At 39.3% G+C, this 15,314-nt stretch overlaps 2 protein-coding genes across 2 annotated transcripts; both read right to left on the reverse strand.

The window, feature by feature from the left end:
* Nucleotides 1-339: 339 nt before the first annotated feature.
* Nucleotides 340-14,949, reverse strand: LOC140225167 (uncharacterized). The gene is made up of 3 exons (XM_072302998.1): nt 14,373-14,949; nt 13,402-13,626; nt 340-2,415 (listed from the first exon to the last, which is right to left on the reverse strand). Exons 2-3 carry the CDS (start codon nt 13,505-13,507, stop codon nt 2,084-2,086), a joined length of 438 nt encoding a protein of 145 aa, XP_072159099.1. The 5' UTR covers nt 13,508-13,626; nt 14,373-14,949; the 3' UTR covers nt 340-2,083.
* LOC140225166 (uncharacterized) lies at nt 6,960-9,748 on the reverse strand. The gene is made up of 2 exons (XM_072302997.1): nt 8,696-9,748; nt 6,960-7,618 (listed from the first exon to the last, which is right to left on the reverse strand). The coding sequence occupies exons 1-2, from the start codon at nt 9,205-9,207 to the stop codon at nt 7,534-7,536; spliced, it is 597 nt and encodes a 198-aa protein (XP_072159098.1). The 5' UTR covers nt 9,208-9,748; the 3' UTR covers nt 6,960-7,533.
* Nucleotides 14,950-15,314: the final 365 nt, after the last annotated feature.

A 15,314-nucleotide genomic window follows, 5' to 3' on the forward strand; every position in this document is an offset into this window, starting at 1 on the left:
GGTTCTATAACTGGCAGGAATGATCCATGAATGTTTAATGAAATAAATATTTAAAGTCACTCAAGTATGTGATTATTTTAACTCAATTAATATTGAAGTGCAAGGAGAAAGCCGAGCAGATGAAACCCTTTGCTCGTTTATTTCTCTATGCTCTTTCAGTGCTTGATTCCGATATGCCAGCTACATAAGTTTGTTAGCTATTTTTATTATTAAATTATTCTGATCCTTTTGTTTCACAAATAATTAGGTTTACAAAAACCTGAGCAAATGTCATTTTTTTAAGTCGGAGAGGAAAAATTTGAAGGAAAACAGGATTTCTTTTTTTTTTATTATATCTAGGCGGTATTCAATCTAACGAAAATCTAACTCTAATTAAATGAGTGAAAATGAAATGAAAATTAATCCATAATGTTCGGGCGAGTCCATTATTTACAAAAAAGAAAGAAATAAGTACAAACTTTGGCAATTGGTGAACAAAAACAGATTTAACGTAATCACTTAACAGAGTATAAGTTAACATAACTGCGTCTAAATCTAGAGAGAAAGAAGGTATAGTAAACTCAGGAAAGCAAAATTAGCAGCTACAGGAAGGCTAAACAAATTAAAATTTCATAGTGGATGAACTTGGGTAATTTTTAAACATAGAGGTACGTAGGTAGAGAATATCCACGTCTCCACCAGTATTGTTAGCTCAACGGCATTGCCTGACTAACATCGATAATCCAGCATCATTGCCCAATTCTAATTCGATCGAAAAAGTTATTCCAGTATCTCTCGCAGGAGACGACCAACGACACGAACGTCAACATGAGAAAGAATAAATATCAATAGTATGGTATTTTTATCCCTACGCTAGTTAAGTTGACACTCATTAGTAAAAATGCCCGGTATTTTTGGTAATGACTATTTTGCCAATTGGACGCATTTCTGCCAAACGGAACTATGTGCATCATGACGTGAGCCCTATTATACATTTATTCTTATGGGACGCACGGCTCATGTCTTAATGCACATAGTTCCGTTTGACAGAAATGCGTCCAATCACTCATTCATCAATAAACCTAATAAGGACGGAGGAAAATTTCCCAGAGTCTGCGTAAGACATCCCTATGCATGTATTTTCCGCATCTTTTTGAGAAAACTGGAAGTCTCGTTGCCATAACGAGATTCTGGTTGTCGTGATAAGAAGCTTATTAAAACACCAGGAAGATAGAAACATGAGCAGGGTGTCCTATAGGGACTCCAGGAATATCCATGTCTAGTAATTTTGACCACAGTTTTTTTCTTAAATGTAGAGAAAAGTCTCTAAAGCATGATCCGAAGGAAAGTGTTCGATTGGAAGCTCCAAAAATAGCCTAACCTAACCTCATCTAACTTAACCAATGACCTCATAGATTACTAGCTTTACATAAAGTCCCTTTATACCTACTGTGAGAGTGAAGATAAAAGGAATCCATTTCTGGTTGGTTCCCGTATTTTAGGCCTTCACAGTGTCACAAACGGGAATAAAGATTACATTTTCACCAATTGCAAAGATACACTGGAATGGACCGGGGAATCGGGACACGGCAAGGAACAAATGGAATGAGAGAGGGAACGGAGACAGGAATTCGGGAATGGGTTGATCGAATATTACAAAAAACGTCTGATCTATGTAACCTTTATTACCAATGGAGAATTTGCAGGTGTCTGCAATTTGATGAATTGCGTGTTTGAATGGACGCTACCAAGTGAGCTGAACATGAGGATACCTTTGGTTCATGAATTGAAAAATTATTGGAGGAAATATGACAAATTGATCTAATCTGCTAAAATACATGCGATTAAACGAGAAATGCCGACAGATCGTCACTAGACGGCGCATTTTCTCACTTTTAAATCTATTTTTAGACTATTTCCCATATCAGAAAAAAATTATGAAAAATACTGCACAATCAGCTCTTTATAGGCACTTTCAGATGAAGCAATAAAAAGATTGCGGAAAAATTCTCCATTGTGACATCCATGAGCCGCGTTGTCTCAACTCTCTCTATAAAGGGACTCAAACTTTACCTAGTGGTCCATTCGAATAAGGACGCCGTAATCACGGTGAAATGGATTGACCATCAACCCAGTACCATTCGTAGAGGTAATTTCTCCACGATAGTTTAGTCTTCTTCATATGGAGTTTCATATCTCTTCTATGCGCCCTCTTGGGATCGGGGTACGGGCGTTTGGTGATGGTGTTCAGGCGACAATTCTCGTGCATGGGCGTATCAAAACCGGCGATAAGAGAATTCTTAATCCGTGGCTTTGGCGGGGTCCCCGTGGCCCAATACATGACCCAGTGATAGCCCCAACACCCATCACTGTCGTAGAATACGTAATATTCTCGCCAATGCATCGCCCTCTTTATTGTCTTTTCAATGTTGGAACCTGAAAAAAAGAGATACAAACAAAATCATCAATGCCATCTCATATGCGACCGTATATTAATTCCCAAATCACATATCTCCGTTTGTAACGTAGCAGACTTCCTGTCATACTTTTTAGTTTAATTGGAGAACTTCTCAACATCAAATCTTTAAAAGCTTCCGATATTTTCCTTCATCGTGCGGAGCGAATTCTGAAGAAATTTGTACGAATAAAGTTGATTCGCTCTCATTTACAATGATAGTAATAAAAGTAAAATAGGAGCGGACTTTTTAAGACATCGTAAACGAAATACGTAGTTTCGTAGCCTCACCGTCGATATGAATAAACAGATGTTGAGTATTTAAGTTTTGAGAAAATCGCGTTTGAAGTTTTCAAATCTGTGCATTTCGATGTCTTTGCAACGAATGCGGCCTAGTCGAGGCATTCATTATAGAGCAAAAAAAAAGTGAGATTTAGAAATTTAAATTTAAAACATATCTTAATGTCAATGCTGCCGAGCTAAGGAAGAACGCCGTATGAACATTCAAGAGTTGCCAAATTTCACTTGATAAAACATGCATTTTTGACGACATTTATGCATATTTTTCCTTGAAATGTTCAAACACTTTAGATTATATTGCGTACAAAATCGTCAGAAAATTTTGGAAAATAATATTCGCAATTTTCCCAGTAAATTTGGTTTTTATCGCAGGAAACGTGGCAACGTCTGAATGAGACACTATAATTTAAAAGGAAGAACGCATGCGCTGTCTTCACAGAGACCTTTTTTAGGCATAAAATGAACTACTTAGCTAATGTAAGGGAGATTGGTATTGCTATTAATAAAATTATAATTATTGTCCAGTTTTCAATGGTTTTTCGAAAAACATAAATATAACTAACACACAACACTAACACATAAAAATGAATGACGGTCATAACAAATCATTTGATTCGTATAGGCATAAATATAACTTATAAATTAAACAAAACTTCCGGATAAAAAATAAGGAACGGGGTATATATTATCAGTCTTCTAAAATTGGAGGGTCCTCACTTTTACTATTGTAACACGCTCATTAATCAACAACACGATCCTTAAGACTGTCGTGAAGCACCAAGGGTGCGTTGCAAAATGGTGCAAAATGCGGAGATGTAACCGGTAGTAAGCGGGATTGACATCCGCGATGCCTCTTTGGGAATGCTTTTGGGAGAAAATATCCCCTATTTTGCAACGCTGCCGTGGCGCAAGCGCAACACGGCTCATTCGAATTTCGTAGGTTTCATGGTGAACACGATTGTAAATGCAGCGTAGAAAACTCTTAAGAACTGACAACCGCAGCCATACGTCTTGTCGCGCCTAAGGAAACCAGAGCGCCTGCAATATTCGTGTATGCAACACGGATATCCTGAGAACACGAATAGTTGCATCCAGACAAAGCCATTCGAGAGAGCCGCAGCGCCTTCAATTTTTTTCGCTTGTGATAACGAAGTTCGCGTGACGCATTGCATTCATACGTCTTCGTTGCACGTTATAGATAGGGCGATTTGAGTATTTAATCAAATTGAAAAAAAAAAAAATAAAAATAAGTAAATTCATAATCTTATACGATGCGAGAATTACTCATTGGCAGATCCAGCAAATGGGCAACATTGCTTTTCTTCATTTAAACCTAGGGAAATGTATCGATTCTCGGAGGGGCCGGGTGGTCTAACAAGAATCGATTATTTAACATAGGTTTACACGGAGGGAATCCGGTGTTGCCAAATTGCTAGACCCGCCTGACTTTATCGACAGTGGAGATGTTGCGTGAGGAATTTGCGATTTAACTGTTGATTCTTATGTAAAAGTTCGCGAGAAACACGATGGTGCCACGGGTTTTCTCTGAAAATAACTTCCAAGCTGAAAAGAGCTCTCAAGTTGAGGCCAAAATGGAGGGATATCCCACGCTATCCTGAAAGTCCACCTTTACATCAAGACAAACTCTCCATGTAAATATAGGGAGCAAATACATTGACAGGGCTGCCACTTCATTTGGGGACTCTAAGACTGAAAACACGGCATCCCTGCTAATGTATTTGCTCCCTATCTTTGCATGGAGAGTTTGTCTTGATGTAGACGTGGATTCTCAGGATAGCGTGGGATATCCCCTCTGTTTTGGCCACAACTTGAGAGCTTTTTTTGAGCTTGGGAGTTGATTTCAAAGAAAACCAGTGGCACCATCGTGTCTCTCGCAAACTTTCACATAAGAATCAACAGTCAATTCGCAAATACCTCACACATGCAACATCTCCATTACACTCTTTGCCTGCCTCCGAATTTTCTCATTTAAGTGACTCAAATATTTGTGAAAATTGTATCCTATCAATTATTTACTATCCTTCGTACGTGCAAGCATTGCCAAAGAATGCAATTTAAGGGTGCGACCAATCGCGATTATTGGCGTTTGCGATGTCCTCGTGGCACATATTCTATAGAAAGTCCTGATTTTGGGTCGAGCAGGTAGTAATTTTAAACCTACAGAACACTACCACGCTAAGGAAGGACAACGTATGAATATTCGAGGGTTGCCAAATTTCCTCCGATAAAATGCTCATCTTTTAGGATAGTTATGTATACGTTTCCTTCAAATTTTCAGACGCTTTCGATCAAATTACAAACAAAATTGCCTAGAAATCGGAAGAAAAATATCCACAAATTTTCCTGAAAATTAGTGATTTGTGTATGGAAATTTGGAAAAAAGCCGAAAATTTTTTTCGGCTTTTTTCCTTAGCACGGCAGAATAGGATCGATTATGCTACTCTCCAGCTTCAATCAAGGGGCAAACCCTGCTAGAATTTCAAGGTCTGGAAAAAAAAACTAAAAAAAAGTACTTTTTAAACACGCCATCGGCGGGGAATGAACAATGGGTACGTTGTGCGCAAGAGATGATTCAATGTTGAACGTTCTGATGGTAGAAGCGCACAAAAACCACGCTAAGCACGTCGCAGAAATGTATAAACCATGATCATGCGTTTTTCGTATCGCGCAAATTTTCAATCGTGGGGTCTTTTCTCTTAGTCACTGGCATATAGATCGTATTCGATAGTGATTCGGCTCAAAACAATAGAGCATAACCTCAAACAAAAATTTTAGGATTTAATATGGAAAAGCTGAAAATGAAAAAATTCCTAACAATGTCACTTTTCATTGCTATTTGATACTCGAAAGAATAAAAAGTCGATCACAAACGACCTGTTACATCAGGTTTCTAAATTGACTTGTGAGATTATGTTTACATATTGGACCAATTGATATCGATACAATCTCACCTGTTTGATGTATCGAATACGATCTATAGGTTTCCCCAGAGAAATAGTGGGAGAGGGGGTGGGGAAGGATAAAGTGACAAAAGAGAATCTAACCTGAATAAAAAACGATAAAGTAAAAAGTCTCGCACACTGATTTTCTCATAAGCTCCTTGTTTTAAAATATATGTAAGTAATGCTTCTTAAAAAATGATCGAAAATCAAACGTTAGAACGATGTGTGACATTTTGCGAGATTATTTGGTCATATAGCCTAAGTTTGAATCGCTAACGGCGGCGATACGTGGTTACATTTGGACTGCATTTTGCAATTTGGAACTATAAATTCTGGCTCATCTGGAAAAACACCTATATGCATAGGGAAACTAATAGCACATACGTTTTTTTTTTTAATCGGGCTAGAATTTATAGTTCCAAATTGCGAAATGTAGTCCATTTAGCCATCGATTTGTACAACCGCGCGGCTACAATGTAATCAAGCCTTCAAACCGATGTCCGAATTTTATACATATGCATTATATGACCTTACCTTTATTTCCGAGATTTTTGCAATTTGAAGTATCTATATAATGCTCCAATCCTTCATATAGATTAGGGGTCCGCGAAGCGGCGATTTTCAAAGGCGAAGCGAAGCGAAGCGAAGCTTCGCTTCGCTTCGCAATTTGCGAAGCAATGCGAAGCGAAGCGGACAAAAAAACCCCTTCAAATACGCTGGATGCAACCCGCGGAATTTCGTAGCGGTTACTCCAGCGAGCCGCGACTCAGCGTGCGGCAGTGGTAAATTTCATTGAACACTGGGAAATACGTGAAAAATACATTCATTAAATTTGCCCCCTCTTCCCTTAAATTTTAAGAATGAATTTTTATTGAGATGCCAGCAGATCTAAGATTTTTTTTTTTAAATTTGTCATCGGTTTTGCTTTAATGATCACGGAATGATAAAAAATAAAAACTGTTTTTACTTTTTATTTTTAGTTTCCTTTTAATTTTTTTTATCTAATTTAATGTAAAACAAAGAAATACCTAAAAAATTGTGGTAAATATAATTTAAAAACCATTGATTTAAACTTCTTAAGAAATTTTATTATTTATATTCAATTCAAGAACAAGAACACAAAGTAAAAAAGTCTCATAAGACGTAGGAACAAATAAGATAAACATTTGTTACAAATGTTATGAAAAAACGATTTACTTAAGTCAGTGAGTGTCATTCACTAAGTGACATGGTAGGAACGCAGTCTTATATAAAAGAACACAGAACGTCTGAGAGGAAAGAAAATAAATCTACAATTTCTTAAGGATAATAAGAAAAATGAGCTAATAAAAATTGAAATATTGAAAACAGATGGAAAAAACTTCTGGAAGGAACAAAGAAAAAAATTTCCTCCAAGAAAAACAAACTAACACACTAAGGACTTAGAATAAGTTGTAAATAACAGAGTGTGAAAAAGGTTGTTGCAAAAACGGGTGGCTGATCGGAGGGAGATTTCAGGAACAACCCGAACAACCATAAAAAATAGGATTACAAAGTAACTGCACTCCGCGTTTGTGATAAGGAAAAATATGATGGAATTGAGGTTAGGAGACGAGAGACGGCGCTAAATAACGTAAATAATGCGGGACGGCCGCAAGCGCATGCGCAAAGAACCGGCTCACGGTATCCATCAATCATCGGCATTCGGCATCAATTGCGAAAGCGCGCGAAAATTTGAATTACCGCGAAATTTTCGCTTCGCTTCGCTTTTCCCGACCTCGCGCTCCGTTTTGCGAAGCGAAGCGAAGCTTCGCTTCGCTTCGCAAAATGCGAAGCAATGCGAAGCTTCGCGGACCCCTAATATAGATTCAGCGTTCTATCTACTTCGATTCGAGCTAGTGAATGGTACGTCGATGGTCGGTAAACGTATATCACTTCATACCTGGAATTTTAAGGAGAAAAATTTCTGTGTTAAAATCGTGCGCGTAGAAAGGATGACATTACGAGGTTCGTCTAGAGGGTAAGTTTACATGTTCAATACCTCCTAAACTAAGATAGATATAGAACTAAAAAGCGTTGAAAAGTCATCGCTTTCAGCATTCTGACGCGTTGTATCAGATTTTTAAAGAGGTGTGTGAAAAAACGGCCAACAGTGCCCAAACGCATTTAATTTTGATCGCTTAACGTGGTAAAGTAGCTCCTGAGACTACGTTCTTTGCAAGAATTTTCTTATGAACCGTCAAAACCGCGCAAGTGCCGCCCAGTGCTGAGTACACCCATTGATCTTAACACCACTAGAGGCCTCTATTTAAGAGTAAAATTTTTAAAAAATAGTTCATCGAATTCGGATAAAATGCAGCAGAGTTATGAATTTTTAAAGCTTTTTCACTTTCAATAATGGCAACGTCGCAACGTCGCAACCCGAAAGCCTGAGCTAAAAAATTTGTCTAATTCAGCTGTTTGACTATTCCTTGTAATAAATGGATCATAAGAGAGCCCCTCTGCACGATTAATTGAACGCCTTGCAGTCCTATCAGTGGTTTCCGATTGCGTAAAACCAGCTTTGACCAACTTTGAGCGGTCTTATCCCAGAAACGCGAAAACTAAATTATTTCATAAAGTGTTAAGTTCCAAAAAACGAGGGAAAATTTTGATGGATTTTCGGTGTTCTTGCCTAGCACGACAGCCATCTACCCGGAAATCACTGGGGGAAAAAAAAACACATTGGATCTAGAGTCCAGCAGACTCTTAAAAACATCGACAAGAAAAAATACTCTTGATTCAATCAGATTTAAGCTTAAATCAAGAACCAAACCACTTAATGTGAGCGGATTTCCTTTTGATTTAAGCTTATATCTGATTGAATCAAGAATATTTTTTCTTGTCAATGTTCTCAAGAGTCTGGACTCTAGATCCAATGTTTTTTTTCCCCAGAGATATCCCTGTAATTTCGTATTTCTAGGTGCGACCGTTCAAAAGTTAGCAGACTTTTTGAAGACCCTGTGGTTATATAACTCACCGATTTATGGCGAAAAGAAAGAAAATCCTCCTGCTGACTTCGAAGTCCCACCGTTGGCAGATGAGGACGTCGCCCCCGTCGTACCTAATGGTCTGCAGGTCGTACCACTCGAAAACCGGTACCTCCACCGGGTCTGGCAACGGCGCCGGTTCCATTCCGACCTGGGTTTCCGGTTCTTCCTTCGCGGGATCCCTGAGTGACGGGTTTTTAGTCAAAATCCTTTTGAGGAAGAACGATTCTGAGACGACGCTGCTCGTGCTTCTGAGCGTAGGCGATCTCTTCGGCAGGGTCGGTGCTTTCTGCAGCTGGGTCACGGCAGGCGGTCCGCCGGGAAGGTTGAGTTTATTTGCAATCGTACTTTTCATTTTCGACCATTTCGAGAGTTTTTTTCGGAGGCACTTTTCTCGGACGTCGTGGGGATTTATTTGGCTCCGGAGGGCCCTCTTCGCCCGGTGTGCCCGGAGAGCTTGGAGATCGTCGAGGAGTGACAAATTTGTATCCCGTCGGTTCATCGGCGTCGGATGCGTAAGTTGTCATGCTATCGACTTTGGATACCTCGGAGTATCCCGATGCTAGTCTTCGGTAGTTTGCATTTGATTCCGGTGATCCGGATCCATTTAGATCCGGGGGTCCGGATTCCTCCTCCGGATCCTCCGCTCTGCGTCGGCGAGAACGGGCGCCTGATTTCTTGGACTGCCGGTCGTGCGGAGTGTCTCCGCTTGGCACGTTCTTGACGGACATGGAATGATCAATTCCCCCATGGTTGTAGGTCCTTCCTCTTTTGAGAACGGGGTTGTTCTTGACGTCTGGCGCTATTCCGAGAGTGGCGACCATGAGGAGGACGCTACATAAAAGGGATAAAGTTCCGAGGTTTTAGAATCAGCGCAGAAAATACACGAAGGAGCTGCGGGGTGATTGTTGAAATTGATAGACAAAGCTGTAGACAAATGAGACAGAATGGGTATGGAGAGATCCTTTCAGTGGAAGCGGGCGGTTGCAATACACGGAAAAAATGAGATTAGGGCTGGGCCCTAGAATTGCTTCACCTCATACCCCACAGGGACAGGCCCTGCGCGGGTAGGGCCCAGGCCTACCTGGACAGGGTCCAGCCCATACAAAGTAGGGCTGAGCCCTGAAGCAGGTAGGTTTGGGCTCTACCCGCGCCGGGCCTGCCCCTATGGAGTATGAGGTTAAGCAATTTTACCTACCCGGTTAGGGCTGGGATCTTATCCGCGCAGGTACCAGCCCTGAACTCGTTTTTCCTATGTAGACAAAGAAGGTAGGTAATAGACTTACTAAGGACAACCCACGAGCAAATCTATAGTTAGTCCATCATTTAATCCCTTAGTCTATAGGAGCCACCCATCTCAACCAATAGGATCCCTCCGTATCCCTTTTGTCTTCTTTGTCTATCGCTTTGTCTTTTGCATCGTCTATCAATTTCAATAATCAACCGTCAGAGAAAAAGAGAATCAAGACGTAAAGTGTTTTTAAAAGACCTAGAGACTTAAGCAAAAATGAGACTATAAAAAAATAAAGCAGGAAGATTGCCGCAGTACTGATTGCGACATTTTGTATTATCTGGAATAAAAAACACTCAAAGTTCCAGCAAGAAACTCTCTGAGAACATTGCAGAGTTTGAGAGCAAGAAATCGCGAATCGAGACTAGATCCATTTTCTCAAACCCTCAGTTTTCATATTGCTTCTCTCTTCGGCAGTGGCTATTTTGCAAGTTGGCAACACGTTTTCCGCCATTTGGAGAAAAAATCGGGGGCAAAAATTTTTCTCAAAAATTTCCCTCGTAAATTGTGCTCGCATGAGTTTTTTCCCCTCTGTGTTGAGACTTTCAGTTGATGAATGTAACGCACGTTAGCTGCATTTCAAATTTTTTATTTAAACGACTCGTGCGTCTACCGCAATCAGTTTCTATCATCAGAGTAGATGCGCACTGTGCACTGCGCACCTACTCAATATTTTTCCTCCGGTACTTTTGTGTTACTCATAGTAGCAAATCGTCGAAATTCTCTGCAAAAATTTATTTTCCACGTTATACTTACTATTGGATTTTACTCGCGGTTCGCAAACTTGTTCTTTTCATAATATATTAAAGACTTATACATACTACCGTACCAGAGAAGAATGCCGTATGTTTCTTTAGACGTTGCCAATTTTTTTTATAAATTATTAATTTCCTGAGTAACTACATAGTTAAAGATTTCCGTGTTTGAGGTACTTTTTTTCGGTCAGATCAGCAAAAGGGACTTGATTAATGGACCAAAATTTTGGTTAAATCCACCGGAACCATCGGTCACTCTGACACGTGTAGGGATAAAGTAAGTGTCCTGCTGAACTAATTTTCTTGTTTCTCTCTGTCATGCAGAGGTTTGTGATTTATGAGGCTAGCGCATTGGACTATCACCAATCTGGACCAGCAGACCGAGTTGAAAATTTAAAGCAGAGCAACGAGACATCAAATGCGATGTATTGTATAATCAAGATAGAACTATGTCTTGTCTTGTCGTGTCGACGTAGATTCAATAATCGGGCCGTAGCACAGTGCGGCTCTCTGCGGACAAAAAAAAAAAAATTTACAACTCGACATCTTAATTTTTTTTTTTCTTTTTTTTTTTTTGGAGTTTGTCTTCTTAAAGATATTTTTGACTCACAATGATGGTTCATTTCCAAACTATTCGCTCCAAACTTCTTCAAATTTGGGTAGGAAGTTGGCGAATAATGGGTCGAGAATCACTGATCCATTAGAAATACACGGGAAAAAGACGTCAATTTCAAATGAAGATTTCTCACTCGTAACGCAGAATGCTCTGGGTTGACATTTTCTTAATCCTTAGATATCCAACTTTAATGCTACCAAAAGGATCATGCAAATTTTCGCGACTATCAGAAATATTTGATTTGAATTTAAAATTTGGGTGTTTCACGTTGCTTTTACATTGTTAACAGAAGACTAATTCGAGGTTGCCAACTTCAAATGAACTTTTCTCGAAAGATACGTGAAAAATCCCGAGATATAACATTTTCTTATTCCTCAAGTGGTTCATTTTTATAGTGCCAAAGGGTTTTCTAAGTTGGTGCTAGTTCTTCATTATTTAAATTAAATGTCTGTTACCGATTTTGTCCGCATCGTCCATAAGGCTGCCGCACTGTGCGCAGGTTCGATCCTGGCAACCAGCGTCTAATTTTTATTGAGGTTAGAAATTTCCAAGCCAAAGAATTCATCAATTTAATCTAAATACTAGGCCAATGTAACTGAAAAGAACAACTAACCAAAAATATTAACCGCGCGTTTAGGTTAATTTGTGTTATATTTCTCATATTAACACAAAATATCTGCCTTTTTATCTTATTTGTCGTTGATATTTTTCTCCGAATTTCTTCGAGAAATTAGTCCCAACTCTATCGAAAAAATCTGGAAATTTTAAAGGAAAATATTCAAAACTTGCCTCAAAATACATATCGTACCAAGGGAAATTTGGCGACAGCCGGATGTGCATACGACGTTTTTCCTTTGCTCGGCAACGAGAGGTACCGATGACCAAAATGCGAAACCACGTATCTCCGTTTGTGACGTCGCAGACTTCCTGTCATACTTTATTTTTCCGTCGAAAACACTAGTCAACGTAATTTCTTGAACACTTTATCGAGTTTTCCTCTCTGTTAGCAAAATATTCTACTTAATTCTATGCTATAAAGTTGGCTCCCTCTCTGCGAGAAAATAAAATAGACTGTATTCGATAATCGTGCGATATCGTTTAGTTCAAAACAATACAAAATAACCTCAAACCAAACTATTGGGATTTAAGTTGGAAAAGCTGAAAATGAGAAAATTTCCAACAATTTCACTTTGCATTGGCATTTGGTACTCAAAAAAATAAAACATCTGTTACAAAAGACCCGTTCCCTCCGATTTCTAAATTGACTTTTGAGGCTATGTTTATGTTTTGAACCAATCGATATCGATACAATCTCGCCTGTTTGATGTATCGAATACGATCTATAGGAGCGGATATTTTGAAACATTGCAATTTAGATACGTGGTGCCGCATCTCGGCCATCGATATGTGGCCTCTTGAAAGGAAGAAGCTGTGAAAAAACCATGAATGCGGTCCTTAGAAATTCAAAGAATGTAAAAGCAAAAAGGGAAGTGGTATTGTTTGAAAGCCAGGGAGAGCGAGGGAACTCACCCCATGAAGGGTGGAGATATTCCCTTTAAAAGCACCCGCTCATAAGTTGAGCTTAGAATCTTAAGGATAAAATAATTACCTGAAACAAACAATAGGATTTCTCATATCATGATCGGTGTCTTATGACGTATACATTCGAAATTGTACAGTAAAATTACTCTAATTTTACACATGCAACGGAAAATATAGAAACAACGATACTATATAATTTTTATCATTGAGCTGCGGGATTCGTAGGGATAACAAACTCACTTCGAACCGATAAAAGAAGAAGGAAAAAAGTTCTGTTAAAATGTGTTATTTGTGTTTTAGCAGCGATTGAAGTCAGGCAGGCGGTTTTGTGATAAGTGTGATCAAAACGCAAACACATGTGTCAATGCCTTCTCGGTGGGAAAAGGTACCATCAAGTTCTGACAGGTGATAAAAATAGCGTTCATGGAAGGAAAGTACTGCATGCGCACTGAAACCATCAATAAAAAATATGCTACGTAAAAAAGTACTCACGGTTAGAGATTGAACTCAAAACTGATAGAGCACTTGCCGTTTGGACGTCAGTAGGCAAAATGACATGCAGTAAGCAAGTAGTTATGAAGAAACGCATATGTAACATAGCATCGCAGTGCGCTGTTCATTGTTTTTGAATTCCTCCCGATGGACTTTAAACGGTGGCATTGTGACGACACGAATTTCACTTTCGAGGTTTCCACGATTTCAAAATTTCCGCTCCATCTACGTTTTTCAACAGGAGATCAATGGAAATTTCACATCAGATTCCCGAAGAATATTCTTGAGAGAGCAAAGAAAAATTACACGAAATAATTTCCAATGAATGCATGATCAGCTATCCTTTGAAAAAGTGAAATGTTCTGGAAAACTTGTAACATCGTAAATCGAGGTACGTGGCTTAGTCGTTTCACCATCGATATGCTCCGCTAAATCATGCCCATTTTCGCAACAACGATTACCGAATGAAGCGTGCGTGTTAGCATGCTTGTGATCTCCCCAGTAATCGAGCATTTACAGCGAAAAACCAAAAAACCGATTTGAGGGCAAAGGTAAAGGGTAAAAAATTTCACCTTGTGAAATTGTACAAAAGTATCTTGCCCTCCTTCCTCTACTTTGATTTTACTCTAAAATGATAATTTAGCACGTACATTACACTAGGTTGCAAAATCGGAAGAGTAAAAGAGGCTGATAAGGGCGATAGATTCCAGAGGTGAATCCAGCAATTTGGCAACACCGGATTTCCTCCATTTAACCTATGCTAAACAATCGATTCTTGTCGGAGCACCTGGCTCCTCTGGGAATCGAGACATTTCCATAGGTTTAAATGGAGAAAAGACAATATGTTGCCAATATGCTGGATCGGCCAATGTGATTCCCTCTCCCACTCTGCGAGTAATGAATTGGGCGAGTTACAGATTTCGACAAAAGTGAGGAACACTTCATTTTTAGGGTCCAAAACCTTCATTTACCTTTTTTTACCCGTTTGAGGATCCGCTGTATCCGTTGTTGACCCAGTCGAAGTGCCGAAGATATGTTCATAAGGCGACACCGGCACCATTCGCACCAATCCGTTCCTGTACTTCTAACTACTAATAAGTCGCTCTTAAAGCGCTTCTGTGCACTCTGCGACACCCAACGGCCACTAACAGCGATCTTGCCAGAGCTCTTATGGCAGATCGCATCTCTTCATTTCCTGCCTTATTCCATCAATCCACGATTTGGCAGGGCCTGAACTTCTACCCCTTTAAATATCCCTCGAATGTTATTGCTCCATCTTATAATAGTTTGTGATCGCAGGCCTTTGAGTGGAAGACCTGTCTCCCTCCATTCCACCTTGTTCATTTCCTCACTAAAATTCCTTTTTCCAAAAATAAGAAGAGGAAGAAAAACATTCCGTGTTTATATATATACATCTCTACAGTTTTTGACTAGTTACAGTCCAACATTTTTGAATATGGAAGGAGTATCTCCAGTATTTGTAGTGTCACTGACAGATCATAGGCCAGAGTCAACAACATTGATGCTTCATTAAAAGAAATGATTTGTATGTTCCTGCAGTGAAAAAAGAATAATGCAAAAGTCTAGAGAAGAATTGAGATAAAATTTAACGAAAAACAAAGTAGGTAATCGATGTGTAGGAAAGATCTAACGATACTGGACGCGCTGAGTGCGACGGACTTCTGCATTGTGGTGGAACAAATGACTCTGTGCTTCAGGCTCCTTTAAATGTTTAATTAATGTTGTACGTAAATGTTTAGAGTGTTATACATTATTTCTTATTCAGTAATTATTTTGAATGAAGATGAGATTAGGAGGGAGTTGATCTGTATTGGTTGATTGGATGTACCCATCTTCTGCAAACCTCTGCAATTTTCATCGTGGCCAGCATGGGCCAATGGGCCATAGTAGCT

This window comes from Bemisia tabaci, chromosome 7 (genome assembly GCF_918797505.1).
Source record: "Bemisia tabaci chromosome 7, PGI_BMITA_v3".
NCBI lineage: Eukaryota > Metazoa > Arthropoda > Insecta > Hemiptera > Aleyrodidae > Bemisia > Bemisia tabaci.

Coding starts and splice junctions, on each gene's coding strand:
- LOC140225166 (XM_072302997.1), bottom strand. CDS start 9,207: ATGAACCGACGGGATACAAATTTGTCACTCCTCGACGATCTCCAAGCT. Junction 7,619..8,695: donor TTTCTTTTCGCCATAAATCG/GTGAGTTATATA, acceptor TTAAAATTCCAG/GTATGAAGTGATATACGTTT.
- LOC140225167 (XM_072302998.1), bottom strand. CDS start 13,507: ATGTTACATATGCGTTTCTTCATAACTACTTGCTTACTGCATGTCATT. Junction 2,416..13,401: donor TTTGAGTTCAATCTCTAACC/GTGAGTACTTTT, acceptor TCTTTTTTTCAG/GTTCCAACATTGAAAAGACA.